Source organism: Phaethon aethereus, assembly GCF_964289735.1.
Source record: "Phaethon aethereus genome assembly, chromosome: 8".
Classification (NCBI taxonomy): domain Eukaryota; kingdom Metazoa; phylum Chordata; class Aves; order Phaethontiformes; family Phaethontidae; genus Phaethon; species Phaethon aethereus.
In genome coordinates this window covers 7,476,636-7,490,596 of record NC_138584.1, presented here as the reverse complement: position 1 = coordinate 7,490,596, position 13,961 = coordinate 7,476,636, and the positions used below count along the sequence as shown (strand labels likewise).

General features: G+C 50.9%; 1 protein-coding gene across 1 annotated transcript; it reads right to left on the bottom strand.

The window, feature by feature from the left end:
• Nucleotides 1-7,517: 7,517 nt before the first annotated feature.
• On the bottom strand, nucleotides 7,518-12,441 carry LOC309407257 (dimethylaniline monooxygenase [N-oxide-forming] 4-like; the record flags this gene model as incomplete). Its single annotated transcript, XM_082002735.1, has 8 exons — nucleotides 12,243-12,441; nucleotides 11,749-11,937; nucleotides 11,216-11,378; nucleotides 10,697-10,842; nucleotides 10,145-10,344; nucleotides 9,609-9,961; nucleotides 9,234-9,303; nucleotides 7,518-7,905 (listed from the first exon to the last, which is right to left on the bottom strand). The coding sequence occupies exons 1-8, from the start codon at nucleotides 12,372-12,374 to the stop codon at nucleotides 7,518-7,520; spliced, it is 1,641 nt and encodes a 546-aa protein (XP_081858861.1). The 5' UTR covers nucleotides 12,375-12,441.
• Between the last annotated feature and the right edge of the window lie 1,520 nt (nucleotides 12,442-13,961).

Here is a 13,961-nt window from a genome sequence, read left to right as displayed (position 1 = left end):
AAATGCACGTAGCATGCTCTGACAAGTACCACTTTCTTTCTTGCTCAAGCACATCATGCAATCCAGAAGAAGCCTGGGAAGGCAAAAATACTAGCATACCTATTGTCCCCATGCATGCAGAAAGAGACATGGGGAGTCTCCTTCTTAGTGGCATCCTGATTAGCAGTTGTTCTGTCAAGCTGAGAACAGGGGAGCAAAAGGGAAGTCCACAGTGGGGCTGCAAAAGAAGCTACACAACTGATGACATACAGATGTTCCCACGTCTGTTCAAACGAGAGTGCTGAAAACATTCAGATGTTGGCACTTCTCTGCACTTGCTACATTTAGATTTAATTACACAGAAAAAATAATCAATCAGAACTGGTGAGGATGGTGGGTTTGAGGATCCATTCACAGGAACAACAGATGCAGAATTGCTTGCACTCTACAGCAAAAAAGGTATGAGCAAGAAGTCTCCACATATTACTGGATCTTCTTTTATTTCTGAACGTACAGAACATGAGCGAGCTGCTGTTCCCTTCCGGCTGCACTTCAGCAGATCTGACTCCAGCTGCAGGCTGAACAGCGCTCAGGATCTGTTCCTCCACAGGCGGCTGTCTGGAATAAGTTACCAGAAACAACAGCTGAGCTGAACAAGAGTGGACTCCTTAAGTCGGTCACAGCATTTGGTACAAGACACTTCCTTTTAGGAAGCTGATGAAAGATAATCAATAGGTACATGAAAATAGACCAGATTCTTGACAGATGAGCAGCAGAAGTTGCAGCTATTTAAAATTACCTCTCTCTCCACTGTTTCATTTTTCACTTTCGTTTTAATACTCTTGCTGCAAAAGCCCTTGCACTTCATTACAAACTCTGAAACAATGCCATTTAAACTGGTGGCCTATTTCCAACCCTTCCTACCCACCTCACGTTGAATTGGACTATGGAAGAAGGCAGGACAGATTAAGAGACAAACATAAAGCCATTTCTTGCTGTGAATAACTCGAAAAATCTTTTTCAAGACTTCCATTTCCTGCTCCTTTACCACAATTTCCAAGCCCCACTCTAATAACGAACATTTCTTGACAGAGGAAGTGACACCTAGTTTCATCGTTCTTTCAAGGAACCACAACTCACTTTGAGCAGTGGATTTCTCTCCACATCACACTTTCTGCACCTTTAAAGTATGCCTGACCTCAGCCACAAATAAATAAAGGTTCTTACGCAAAACTTGGTTTTCCAAAGCCCCTATTCATTGATCACTCCCTAAGTAACACAAATAATTACATGTAAGGTTTTGACTTCAGAAATCAAGTTAGACATTGCTTTACATATAATGTTCAGGAAAGCTCTTCTGTTCGTGAGCTCTTTCACAATATTTTGGAAGTGCAAAACAACCACTTGAGGGCTACATCCTTAGGATTTTCATTCCTCTTTAGAACAGATGTGCCAAAACAAATTTCCTTTTCTCTAGCTATTTTTTTTCCCTTTTTCTGTTCACCTTCTCAAGATACTGTTGTTATTGAAGGGTCCAACTCAAAGACGGAAGCACAGACATCAACAGTTGGAATCTACAATTTTGTAGAGAGCGAGAACCAGGGTTGCCAAATGTACCAGCTTATAATACACCATTGACAGCATCAATTAAAAAAACCCTTCACTCCTGTGCATACAAAGGTGGTAGAATTTAATGCTTGGTCTGGTCCAGCTTGTGGAGAGCTCACGGCTGCTCACAGTCTCTTCTACCTGCTGCCTGTTACCCCTGAATCTCTGGTTACATGGATTTTTCCCAGTGACTTTCTAGTTTCCTAAAGCAGAGACCATCCTTCACTGAAAGAATGCTCAGCATGTAAGAGATGCAGCTGCAAAAACCACACTGACAACAGTGCTGGACAACACTGGTTAATTACAGTAAGGGTCAACTTCAGTCCTCTGCCTTAGACTGGATTCATTCATGTTTTGTGTAATAAAAAAAAATGAGGAGCTAAATTAGAAAAGCCTTATCAGCATACCCAGCTTTATGTATCTGCCTTTCAGCATAACAGAACCCATTTTTCCATGGAAGTTAACTTGCATCTGCCAAATGGCTATAGATGAAGTTTAACATCTTCAGTTGCTCTTGGTTCTGTTGGTTCTGCTTAGAAAAAAAAATCCCAGGTGTCCCTTGATACTCTGCTTTCCAAATGCAGTAGGTAAGTAATTAAGAAGGCTCAATATATTATCAAAATACTTACAAAAAAACTTCTTTATCCAAAGCTAAGTGCATACTACAAAGTTCTGTCCATGCTGATAGCTTGATTTGTGGCATGAAAAACCTCCTAAGCAAGGTGACTCCAGCAAATTACCCAAGTAGCTGTATCACAAGCCAAAGGCAAGTTTTTCTTACTACAACACTTCTTTCCTACAGACTATTTACACACATCAGGAAGAGAAAGTGCTACTGTTCCTCCTCAGTAGAACACCTGCTGCACACCTATATATACACACCTAGATACACTTGTACAGGAAGCACTGTCCTAAACACTATTATGAAACAAGCCCTGTAAATACAATAATTTATTTTTTGCAAAATGAAAGCATCAATGCATTGATCCTAAACACAGTGAGGTCTTTCAGTGGAATACATTGTTACTTTGAAATAGAAACCATTGGTTTCTCAAACAAAATGAAGATGTTCCTGCACTTCCATCTTAGTTGAAGATTGAAATCCGTTAAACAATGTTTCTTTTACCAGGAATAATGTAAACTATTACTCCTGCAAATACAATTTAAGTCTACCAACATATTTTAAAAGTATAAGCTAAAAATTACAAGCACTAAAAATCTAGGAATATTAAGGTCACAGGCTTACAAAATATTAATTTTAAAACAAGCTGTAGCTGTTTACATGATTTAATGATGACAGCCTGAAAAGGTTTGCTTTTCTAAGCAGAGAAAGTTTGATTTGCTAGCTTAAGCAACCAGTGCAGCAAAAAACGGCCAACCTAGCCATTGCTGGCTTTACTATGAAAAACCATTTGGTACCTTTGAGCATGATGAACTGCATCTTATATCCCAACTAACTAAGAATTGAGTAAAACTGCCATTTCACAAGTCAGTTGTAAATTGATTTAAAGAGATATTTAATAGACTCCTCTCCTCTCAGTCACTAGGCACTGCGTGATGCCACTGTTCTTCAGTCACTACTTCTGCATTTGATGTACCTCAAAGTGCAGTAATTCCTGCCTCTGGTGGTATAAGCCCCTGAAAGCACAGCCCACGTTGTTTTCAAATACGTACCAGTTAAAATTTATCACCACATACTTTGGATCAATGTGAACAATACACAGCTTCTCCCTTTAATACATGTTTGCAATATGTAACAGACTAGTTGGTTAGCATTTAGTTAGAATGTTATGTAATGGTTGAGGTATTTGTAATGAAAACAGTCTATTTCTGTTAGCCTGTTCTTCACAGACATAAAAGCTGTCTTCAGCTGATTTTTATTAGGACTTCATCTTCCTCTACTCTTTATGCATTTTTTTAAGACTTCTGTCCATTTTGTTTTCGTTTCACCAACACACACAGAGTATTATTACCTCCCACCTCTTCACTCAAATCTCAGCTTTTATTTTTACACCTGCTTTCACCATGGGAAGTTTCTACAGGGTTTTGTGAAACCCTGACCCGAAAAAAAATTGAGGGCATGAAGCTGAGCGAAGGAAAAATTTCCTATGGAAGATGAACAACTGGTTCTACCAGTAAAACACCACTAGCAGTCCCGTCATCACAAGCCCAACATCCATTCCCAACTAGTGGAAAGGTGGTGCATTTTCAGGGTGGAGGTTCCCCCCCCGCAACCCTCTATTACCGTATATAGCCTCCGAAGATGTTCCACTCTTCCTGCAACAGAAGGAAGTATTTTTTCTTCACTCACATCTCCAATACGCTACACAAGGGTTTATTCCTCTGCAAGAGTACACTATGAAAGCGTTTAATCCTTCTGCAAGGGATACCTTTTTCTTTCTATCTCCACATCTAAGCCTCTTATCCACGCCACCCTTATATGGTATCTGGACTACATTTTCTACCCTCTCTCCACTTTCACATCGCTCCCGTTAGTTAGCCTGGAAAATAGTCTGCGATAAAGCGCTTGCACTTCAGTAACCCAGGACACCCAGACTAAGTCAACCCCATACAACATACCCACTGCTTCCACATTAGTTCCTTCTCTTTATTGACACAGCATTCATTCAGACAGAACAAAACCTACATGAGAGCTCCCTTCTGAACTGTGCCATCTTTTCCTTGCTTGTTGTGGCCCATTTCACTTTCCCTAGTACACTTCAGGATGTGGGGAAACAGGACCTACACAAGATGCATACCACAAATCTGTACCATTGAACAAGGACTTCAGCAACCAAGTTAAAGTTGTAGGCTGATGTAACTATTTTTACAGGTTGATCTACAGAAAGCTAAGGTTCCTGTTATGAAGTCTAAACATAAATAAATAAATTATAAATTGCTACTAAACTGCCAAAAGACAGAATATTTATATTAGAAAAACTCACAGAAATGACTGTGTATGGATTTATACGTATTTTACAAGTGATTATTTACCAAAGCAATACACTTTATGCAGGAAACACAATACACCAAGGCAGAGTCCTAGGTGACAGAGACACACACAGAGACCATAATCCTAGTCTCCACACACAAGCACTGGCCTATGCCAGTTCTCACTTCACTTTAAACAGTCACCTCTTACACACACATCTCTGCCAAAGCGGTCATACTCCTCACAGACTGAGCACAATATTCTGAGGGACAAATTGCTTTTTCATTGAACATTCACCAAGCTCAAAGAACTCCCAAAACTTTGAGATTCCTTAGTCCCAAGAAGACTGGAGCAGAGTTGCACTAAAACACCTCAAGGTTAACTTTGAAGAAAAATTCTCTAGATTATGTAATTCAAAGAAAATTGACAGCCATTCAGCTCCTGGCAGTCAGTATTAAACGGTAATCCTTTTGTTTCTCACTGATGGACAAATGAGATCATGTCCTGTTTCCTTCCCCCTTCAAAAGCAGTTTCTTGTCTGAGCAGAGCTCTTAAGACTAGACAACAGGTAGGCCTGATGTCTCACTGCAGAAAAACAAAGCTATTAAAAATTAGAGTCCTGTTCCTTCTGTTGGAAATAATGCTAATTTTTACTAAGTACCCATGTGACCCCAGTAATGAAAGAGCGACAAGAAAAACGGTCCTTTCTCAATGATACAGAGTTTAAGACCTTTCACAAAGGAACAAGCTTACAAAACACGTGAGACACAAAAAGGAAAGAAATAGAAAAACGTTCCATTCAATGCCCAGTACCATGCTCTCACACATGCTCCCCTCCCCCTAAAGGGGGCCTGAACCAGAAACTATCCAAGTCATCTTTAGCCTCAAGATTTTCAACTCCTGCATCCCTAGGTGATGGCTCCAATTATGACCACTGCAGACTGGCTGCCGGAATTTTAGCCATGTCATCCAACCATACTCACACCATCCTTTACGTGCTATCAGTAAAAACAGCCCTGACTCTGCTGCCCCCGCCCCTACAAATCTTGTCCCTCTGAGCAGAAACAATACCTTCCTGAATGGTGCTTCACTCAGTCCCACATCAAATAACCCAGGAACAGCCTCTTACTGCACATCTCAAGAACTGTGGAAGAATATTTCAGAGTTAGAAAACCAAAGTGCCGTGCCCTACATGTGCCTCCAGCATCCCGTAAGAAAAGGCTCCCCTCCCCCCGAATTTCTGGAGGAAGAATCACAGCCACAAAATGAGCTCAAACGCACGAAGGGGGCGGCACGTTTCTCGAGTAATCTCCTGAGAGAGAGAGAGAGAAACCTGGAGCCGTTAAAAAAAGCGGGGGGAGGGGGGGGGAGGACGACGACGAGGATACTGGAGGATGGGCGGGAGAAAAAAACAGCACACCCGCAAGAGCGGCCCTCAGCCGCCCCCACCACAGCAGCCCCCTCCCGCCGGCCCCGGGCGAGGCCCGGCACTGTGCCCAGCGCGGGGTGCGGCCGGCCCCAGGCGGCGATGCGGTGCGGTGCGGCCCAGCGGCGCGGGTTAGTCCGGCCTACCTGCCCGCCACGGGCCCAGCGCCGCGCCGCCTCCCTCTGCCCGGCCGCGGCGGGTGGCGGGGTGCCGGCCCCCAAGGGCATCCCCTTCTCCGCCGGCCGCGGGCCCGCCGCCGCCAGGCGGGCGGAAGCCGCCCCCGCCCGGGGCCATGCGGCGCAGGCCGCTCGCCCACTCCTCCCGGCGCCGGTCCGCGCCGCAGAGCCCATGGAGTGCTGCAGAAGGCGGAGGCGGAGGCGCCGCCGCTTACCTGGTGCACAGCGCGGCGGGCCGGCGCTCCGGCCTCCCCGGGGGTTCCCGGACTCGGCGAGGCCGCTGCCGCTCCCGGCGCCGCGACGCCGCGCCTCAGCCGCTTCCACAGAGAGGCCAAGATGGCGGGCGGCCAAGCCGGCGCCAACGACGTCTGACCTCACAGCGCCGCGCGCGCGCGCGCACCCCCTCGCCGGCTCCGCCCCCGCGCCGCCGCGCACGTAGCCACGCCGTGCCGCAGTCGGGCGGGCGCGCGGCGCCCGGCGCGCCCCCTGGCGGCGCGGGGTGGCGGGCGGCTCCCCCACCCATCCGCATCTGCGTCCACACGTGTGAGGACCGGCAGCGCCCAGCGCCCCCGCCGCCGAGCGGGAGCTCCGTCGCGGGGAGACGGCTAGGGACACGCTCCGCCGGCGGGAAGTGGCTGCAGCCCGAGTGCAAGCGCACAGCGCCCGGCCACTGGGTTTGCGGCAAAGTCCCCAGAAGAAGGCACCCGCGGGTGCGTGGGGAGGCTCTGCCTTCTCCCCGTGGGCTTCAGGGTTTCCTGCAAGCCTGAGGCTGCTCGGGCAATGGCAGGGACACTCACCCACCTGGATTTGTCACTGTACATATTATTTCTCAGGACAGGGCTCTCCCCTCTCCCGTGCCTCGAGGTACTGGGTCCACTTGACACCCCCCCCGATAATAAACCATTAATAAAACCATCAGAGAAGACTAAATCCATGAGGTTTATTCGTGGCTCCCTACTTCATGTCCCAGCGGTTAGCAGACTGTAAATACAAAGATCTCTACAGTTAGTGTTTCAGAAAATCTCAAGGTGTTGCAAGTCTTGCTCAAAATTTATGGAGGAAGCTCGGGGGGGGAGGGGGGAGAAGGCTGGCCCTGTGCACACCAGCCCATCCCAAAAAAGCTCTTCCCAAAAAAAGCTCTTCCCAAAAGTCCTCTGGAGATCCAGCCTGGTGCTGGTGCAACGTGGGCACGGGCTGCGGCAGGTTTGGGGTAAACGCTCTGCACAGCCCTTGGTGGGTGTGAAACATCGGCAGAAGGCGGCCAAGCACCAGACAGCGCCGAGGTTGGGGTTTCTGCCGGCGCTGGCCCAACTCCAGCCCCGCTGACAGCACCCAGCAGCGGCACAGCTCCGCACCGTCCCCAGCTCGCCTGGGACTGGGTCTCACCAGGCTTCTTCTATGGCTGGGGACCTGCCCGGGGGCTCCAGCCCAGCCGGGGGTATTTAGAAAGGAGGAAACCTGCTGTGAGAGCCCCCGACAGGGCCAGGAGGCACATCCAGCGCCAACCGGAGGAGCCAGAGGAGATGTCATCCACCACCCGAGTTCTCAAGGGCTTCAGTGTCCGCTGCCACTGAGTCAGGATGGCATCTCTGGCCCCGCTCCACCTCCCCCGTCCCACCAGTCGGTACTGGTAGGGCGTGCAGGGGCCGAAGAAGACAGCCAGGGCCAGGCGGGGGTCTGTCAGGAGCAGCCTCAGCATGCTGGGCTTTACGCCAGCACATGAAGCAATTTCGTCGGTGTAGCTGATAAAACTTATCTTCAAGTTCTCCCTCTCGGATGGATTCCTTCAATGTGACATAAAAGAGACAAAATCAAATAGCATCATCCCATCTCGGTTCCCAGCTCTATGGAAAGCAAAAGCTCTGGGCTCAGACATCAGGTGAGCCCCAGTCTCTGGGACTGAACTCCTTCAGCCCCAAATAAACCTAAAGGCACCAAAAGAGCCTCTGTGGGGCTGGTCCCCAGCAGTTACCTGGGGCAGGGAATAGGCAGAAGCTTGTTTTCTCTCTGCAACCTAGTTGTGACCTCAAAAACAGTTCTAGCATGATACTTCCATTGTTGTAATGCCGCAAATACCCATGCTACATCCTTCCCCGAGGTTCACAGGTCTGGATTTGGCTGACTTTGAGAGGTAGAGGAGTAGGTATTCACAGATAAGACTGCCGAGGGGACGGGAAAAACTGGGAGATGCAGAAGGCTTCCCATGCTGGGAGGGACCTCCAGGATTTTTCTGCTTGAGGCCTCATCTCCCTAGCAGGAGGGAGGACGTGTGCTGAATCTGCTTCAGCAGATTTGGGACAGCCTCGAGTTTATCTCTATGGTACCTCATACTCCCGTATTTCTGTGTAACAGCACCTGTGTCTGCAGCAGCTGGGGCTCCTGGCGACAATCCCTGTGGCTCTTTTTTGTCCCAGATTTTCATCAGTGTCCTACGAGACACCTCTGCCTTGCTGGCAGACCCAACCCAGCCTGCACCCCTCAAGGTTCCCCCTTGCTCCTGAAAGCTGCTGCAAGGCAGCACGTCCACCATCACCTGTCCCACAGCCTTGAGGACACGTCCTGACCTCCTGTAAGATCCCACCAGCAAGGTAGGATGTGAGCTCTGACGTACATGACGGATGAGTTCCAGCCTTGTCTAATACTTATCTTGACCTGTCAAAAACTGCCACCAAACTGTCCCCCACCTGCATTGCCTGGCTCCAACGGGGTGGGGTTTCTGGATGGGGCTTGGCCTTGACCCCAGCACTCCCTGCTGCCTGGATTTGGAAGGGAGAAGCCACGAGATGGCACCCTCAGTCTAGAGGAAACCAAACCTCCCTCTTGACATGCGGAGGACGCGGATTGGAGGCCCAGCAGAGGGGACCTGCAGGTCCTGGGTCTTGCCATAAACTGCTCCAGACCACTGTGCCCTTGGTGTCTTGGTCTGTCATCCATGAAGAAGCCTCCAACAGCATTTCCCCACCTCGCTATAGGTGGTGAGGGAATAAATGCACTCAAGGTACATGGGTGTCCTCGGTGGGTCCCTCCCACAACCACCATAGGACCCCCCTTTCCCTGGGGTTATCCTGGCACACTGTGCCCATCACACCCCGAGCACAGGAGCATCACACACCTTTTGACTGGTGGCTTCTTCTTCAAAACATCAGCCATCATCCTGCTGATGGGAGGGAGCTTGTTCCAGCCTGAGAAGAACAGAGAAACCAGAGATCTCCAGCAACATCTTCAGCTGAAAAGTTCACCCCCTTCCCATGCTCCCAGCCCCTTTACCAAGAGCGTGCATGCTTGCTGGTTACAGCAGCGTGTGTGGAGTAGTAGGGATATGGGGGTGCAGTTGGGGGGCAGAGGCTACGGTGCTACTAATGCCCATGGCCACCATGGGCACTGTGGCAGGAGCTGAAATATGCCGTAGGGTCTATGGACAGCAGGTCAGGCCACCCCAAACCTCCCACCCCAGCAGATCCCCCCATCCCTGTACCCCATCTCCCACCTGCAAAGATCCCTGTCACCCAGCGAGCCTGCATTTCTGCTCCCACCATCACAGAGCCAGTCAGCTGGACTAAGCCGATGATGGCCAGTGTCGGCTTTTCCAGCTGGGGAGGGAAGATGCATTTATAGAGTGAACGGTTATCATCGAAGAGGCTGCGAACCGACTCTTCGAGGAAGGGAAATGAGAAGATGTAGCCCGTGGCAAAGAGCACCATGTCAATGTTTTCTTCAGTTGTCCCATCTTCAAACACAGCAGAGTTTTCGGTGAACTCCTTCACATTTGGCTTCAATACAACAGTCCCAGAGAGGAGGCAAAATGGCAGCTCTTCGTTGATAATTATCTTAAAGTTGGAGCTTGCAGGTGGAAAAGAGGAGGATAGCAATGTTAGCATCTGGGATGGACCCGAAATGACTTTTGTGGCCAGAGTTCCCCTCCAAGGGTTTGCTATTCTACAAATATGCCCTGAAATTAAAAACTGAGCATTTCACACCATTAAATGCCCCCCTGACCAAGCAAAAAATAGTCAGAAAAAACACCTTTTGGTGGAAGCCAAGCCGTAGTTCGCATGGTCAAACCACGAATTGAACTTCCGAAACCTGATCCTCTTTGTGACTGCTGACGGGAGAAGCCAGTCGAGAAAGTGGTTGAAGCGAGTGGTACTGACCATGTCAAAGGGGAAGCCGTGGTCGGAGACCCGGCTGAACACCCACGTGCTGCTCCTGGCGCTGAGGAACACCTAGGGGAGAAGGCAGGTCTCAGCCTCCTGCCCAGACATCTCATTGCTGGTTTTGCCCTGAATGGCAAATCTCATCTCCTGCACTTGGGAGCTGAGAGGGTTATCCTGAGGGAAGGAGATGGGTTCCAGATGAACCGAACAGCTCGTGGTGGCTTCTGCAAAATTCCCACAGCTGCTGAATGGCCACTCCTCAGGTGGCCCAAAGCCTCCAGGAATTGCAGAGCTTCTTCAGTTGCCCTCAGTTTGAAGTGCTATTTATTGAGAAACCTGGTGGGCAAAGTTTCCCGCGCATAACCCAAGCCGCTGGCTATTGCGGCACCCGGCCGGGCTCAGCACTGCTGCGGAGCTGTACCTTTGCAGCCACACGGCTCAGCTCCACGGAGAGGTCACCTCCGGTGTTGCCGATGCCAACCACGAGGACCCGCTTTCCCCGGAAAGCCTCCACGTCTCTATATTCCCGGCTGTGGAGGTACCGGCCTTTGAAGCGGGTCTTAATACCTAGGCAGAGAGCAGGGAGCATCTCCTACCACCAGATACGTTGGTTTGTCCGGACCCTCTGCCTCTCCTTGCACCTGAGAAGCCCGTGGAGGTCTTGTCTCCCCGGGTGATGCCACCCTCCTGCACCTCTTCGTCTTGGTCCTGCTTTGCAAACTCTTATGCAAAAGCCTGGCTGCATCTTTATGAGGTGTTTTTCCCATTCCCAGGAATGCTCACAGCCATTCCTGTGGGGCAAGGGTCCTGCCTGCCCTGGCATGGGGCCTTTGTGGAGCAGGCAGGCTCACGAAGTAAAATGCAGCCAAGGGACCCATGGGTGCCGAGTGAAATCCTGGGGGCCAGCCCCAGCCCACCCCGCTGCCAAGGCCGGGCTTACCTGGGAAAGAAGCCAATGGTAAGTAAGGCTCCTGGTAATGGCCGGTGCAAACCATGACGGCATCGAAGACATGCGTCTCCTGGATGCCGTTGGTCTCGGTGACCACCTCCCACTGGCCCGAGGTGGCGAAATCTGGGCACTTCCTCACGCTGAGAGCTGTTGTCTTGCACCAAAGCCCAACAAAACAGCAGTCAGGGACTGTGCCGTGTTTCGGAGAGGACCTGCCTGCAAAGGGCTGGGGATGCCGGGGGCAGGCTGGGTCCCCGGGGAGCTGCACGTCACCCCTGAAGCTGTTAAATCCCACCCTGCACCTTTCCCCTGGTGATAGCATTGAGTGGGGGGATGCACCAGGCAGCCCACATTTGAGCAGCCTAATTTAAAACATGGAGCCCAAATGGCTGCTTTCAGGATGCAATCGGCACTTGGTCCTCGTGGGATTGCACCCAGCATTGTCCTGGCCCCCTTGGGCGATGCCCTGGTATCTGCAGCTACTGATGACTCTTCTCCCCATGGTGTTTGGGGTCCCTGCTCACCTTTAAGCGTATGTGCCGCAGGAGGTCAAAGTGCCGAGCGTACATCCGGTAGTACTCCAGGAGGAGGCCATGGGGTAGGAAACTGGGAAAATCCTCCGGGCAGGGGAAGTCGCTGAAGCAGGACATCTCCTTGGAGGTGTTGGTGATGACTGAGCGGTACACACTGACCCTCCCGCTCTCGATGGAGTCCTGTGTGAAGACAGTGGTGCTGTTTGCAGATGTGCGGGGAAGTGCTTTCTCCCCCAAAAGTATGTGAGTATTTTTCTTCCTTGTATTCGTGTACAAGGAATAAACCAGGATTAGCACCTGGTGACCATGGCTTCTGCTCCCTCCATCTCCTTCTTCACCTTGGAGTCAGGGGGAGCCCCCGCACCTGGGACAGGGATGGTCCTCGAGGGCACAGCCACCCTTTCCTCTTTGCTGTGGGCATAGAGCATCCGAGGGAGGGGACAAACCCAGGGCCAATCCTCCCCACGCAGGCAGAGCCCACTGACCGTGTAGCGCCAGAGCCCCCCGATGTCCTCGCTCCTCTCAAAGCAGGTGGGCTCCAGCCCCTCGTCCAGGCAGCACTTGACGGAGGCCAACCCACCGACCCCGGCCCCGATAACAGCCACGCGCTGCACCATGCTGTCCTGCAGCAGGCAACGGGCTGGCGTGTGAGAAACTGGAAATAAAATAGCCCAGAGGTTAGCAGAAACACCAGTCCCTTCTTCCCATCCCCAGTGAACACCCCTGGTCTTTCTCCGGCTGCAGGTGTCCATGGAGGAAAGCTGCCCTTGGAGAAAGCCATCACCAGCTCCTGACTCGAGTGCTGGGGACGGACGCTGCTCATTACCCTTCCCACTGCGCTGAGCCCACGCCGAGGGCCCAGCACGTCCCCTCTTGCAGGTGGGGGAAAGGAGGTACTCTTAAACCTCTCTGTGCTGCTGCTTCTATTTATTCCCTTTCCTGGCCCAAACCAGGACACGCAAAGAAGGGGAAGAGGCTTGCAGCTATCTATCTGCCTCCGCCTGCACAAAGCAATCGTCCTGAAATCTTTTCAAGAAATAATTTCAGCTAAACTGGCTTGTTTTCACACAAAAATTTAATTTCCCATTAAAAGGCATTCTCTCAAAAGCCAAAAGGTTGTTTGTTTGTTTGTTTAAAAAAGTGATGCCTGACTGAGCAGGAGCATGGTGCAGTGATTCAGAAATGAGAACTGTGAAAGTGCAGCTGGGATTACAGAATATACAAATGTTAAGAAATCCAGGAAATGCAGAGTATAAATGGGAGGAACTCAAAGCTCAGGGTGTGTAAACTGTGCTGCACCAAGGTTGACTGGAAAGCCAAGAAACCGGGAAAAAAAATGAACCTACATGAACTTTGATTAGATAACAAACACTCCTACTGCAGAGTCTGAATAAAGAGTAATTTATAAAATTTTTTATACCTGTTTTGTGTCAAAAAGTAAGTTAACATAAACAGGAACTGGAGGAAACTGCAGAAAGCCAGGGAAAAATGAGGGAGGTGCAAAAAACCCCCTTTGCATCCAAAAGCCCAGGCTGAGCCGCTCCTCGATCTGCAGGAACAAGGCAGGACATACCAACACTCACCCGCCCCCCATTTCCGGAGCCTCCCTTGGCTTTGAGAAAGGGTAGCGACGTGCCCAGGGTGCTAAAGCCACCCCTCTTTTCCAGCGCTACCTACGGACAGCTTTGCTCCGGAGGGTCCCTCCGACTCCCCCTCTCCCCCCACCAGCAGTGAACGCCAAACCCCGGAGCGCTGGCTGCCCGCTTTTAACGCCTGCAAAACCCAGCCGGAGAGAAGCGAGGAGCAAACCTTGCGGGGCAGTGCCGTGCCTTCGCTGCTCAGGCTTCGGCCAAAACTTTGCTTCGATTTTCTCCAGCCGCAGGTTTAAAGGAAAGGCTGAAGTCCAGCTCGCTGTGGCTCTTGCACCACTGACCTTTACACCCGCGCTCCCTGCTCTGCTGTGCTTAAACGCGCTGGCAGAAAGTTCTCAACCTGCCCGTGGCGGTGCCGGGTGGAAATCCGACCGCAATCCCACGGGGGCCGCGCTTGCACGGACTCCCACGCCGCAGCGCGCTGCCGCCCCAGCCCCGGCAGCAGCCTGGGGTCCTCCCGATCCGTCCCCCCGAGCGCTGCCTGCCCCGGGCAGGCGCTCGCTTGGCATCCCCGGGAAAGCAACAAAACACGCTCCCTTTGCCTGCACGCCG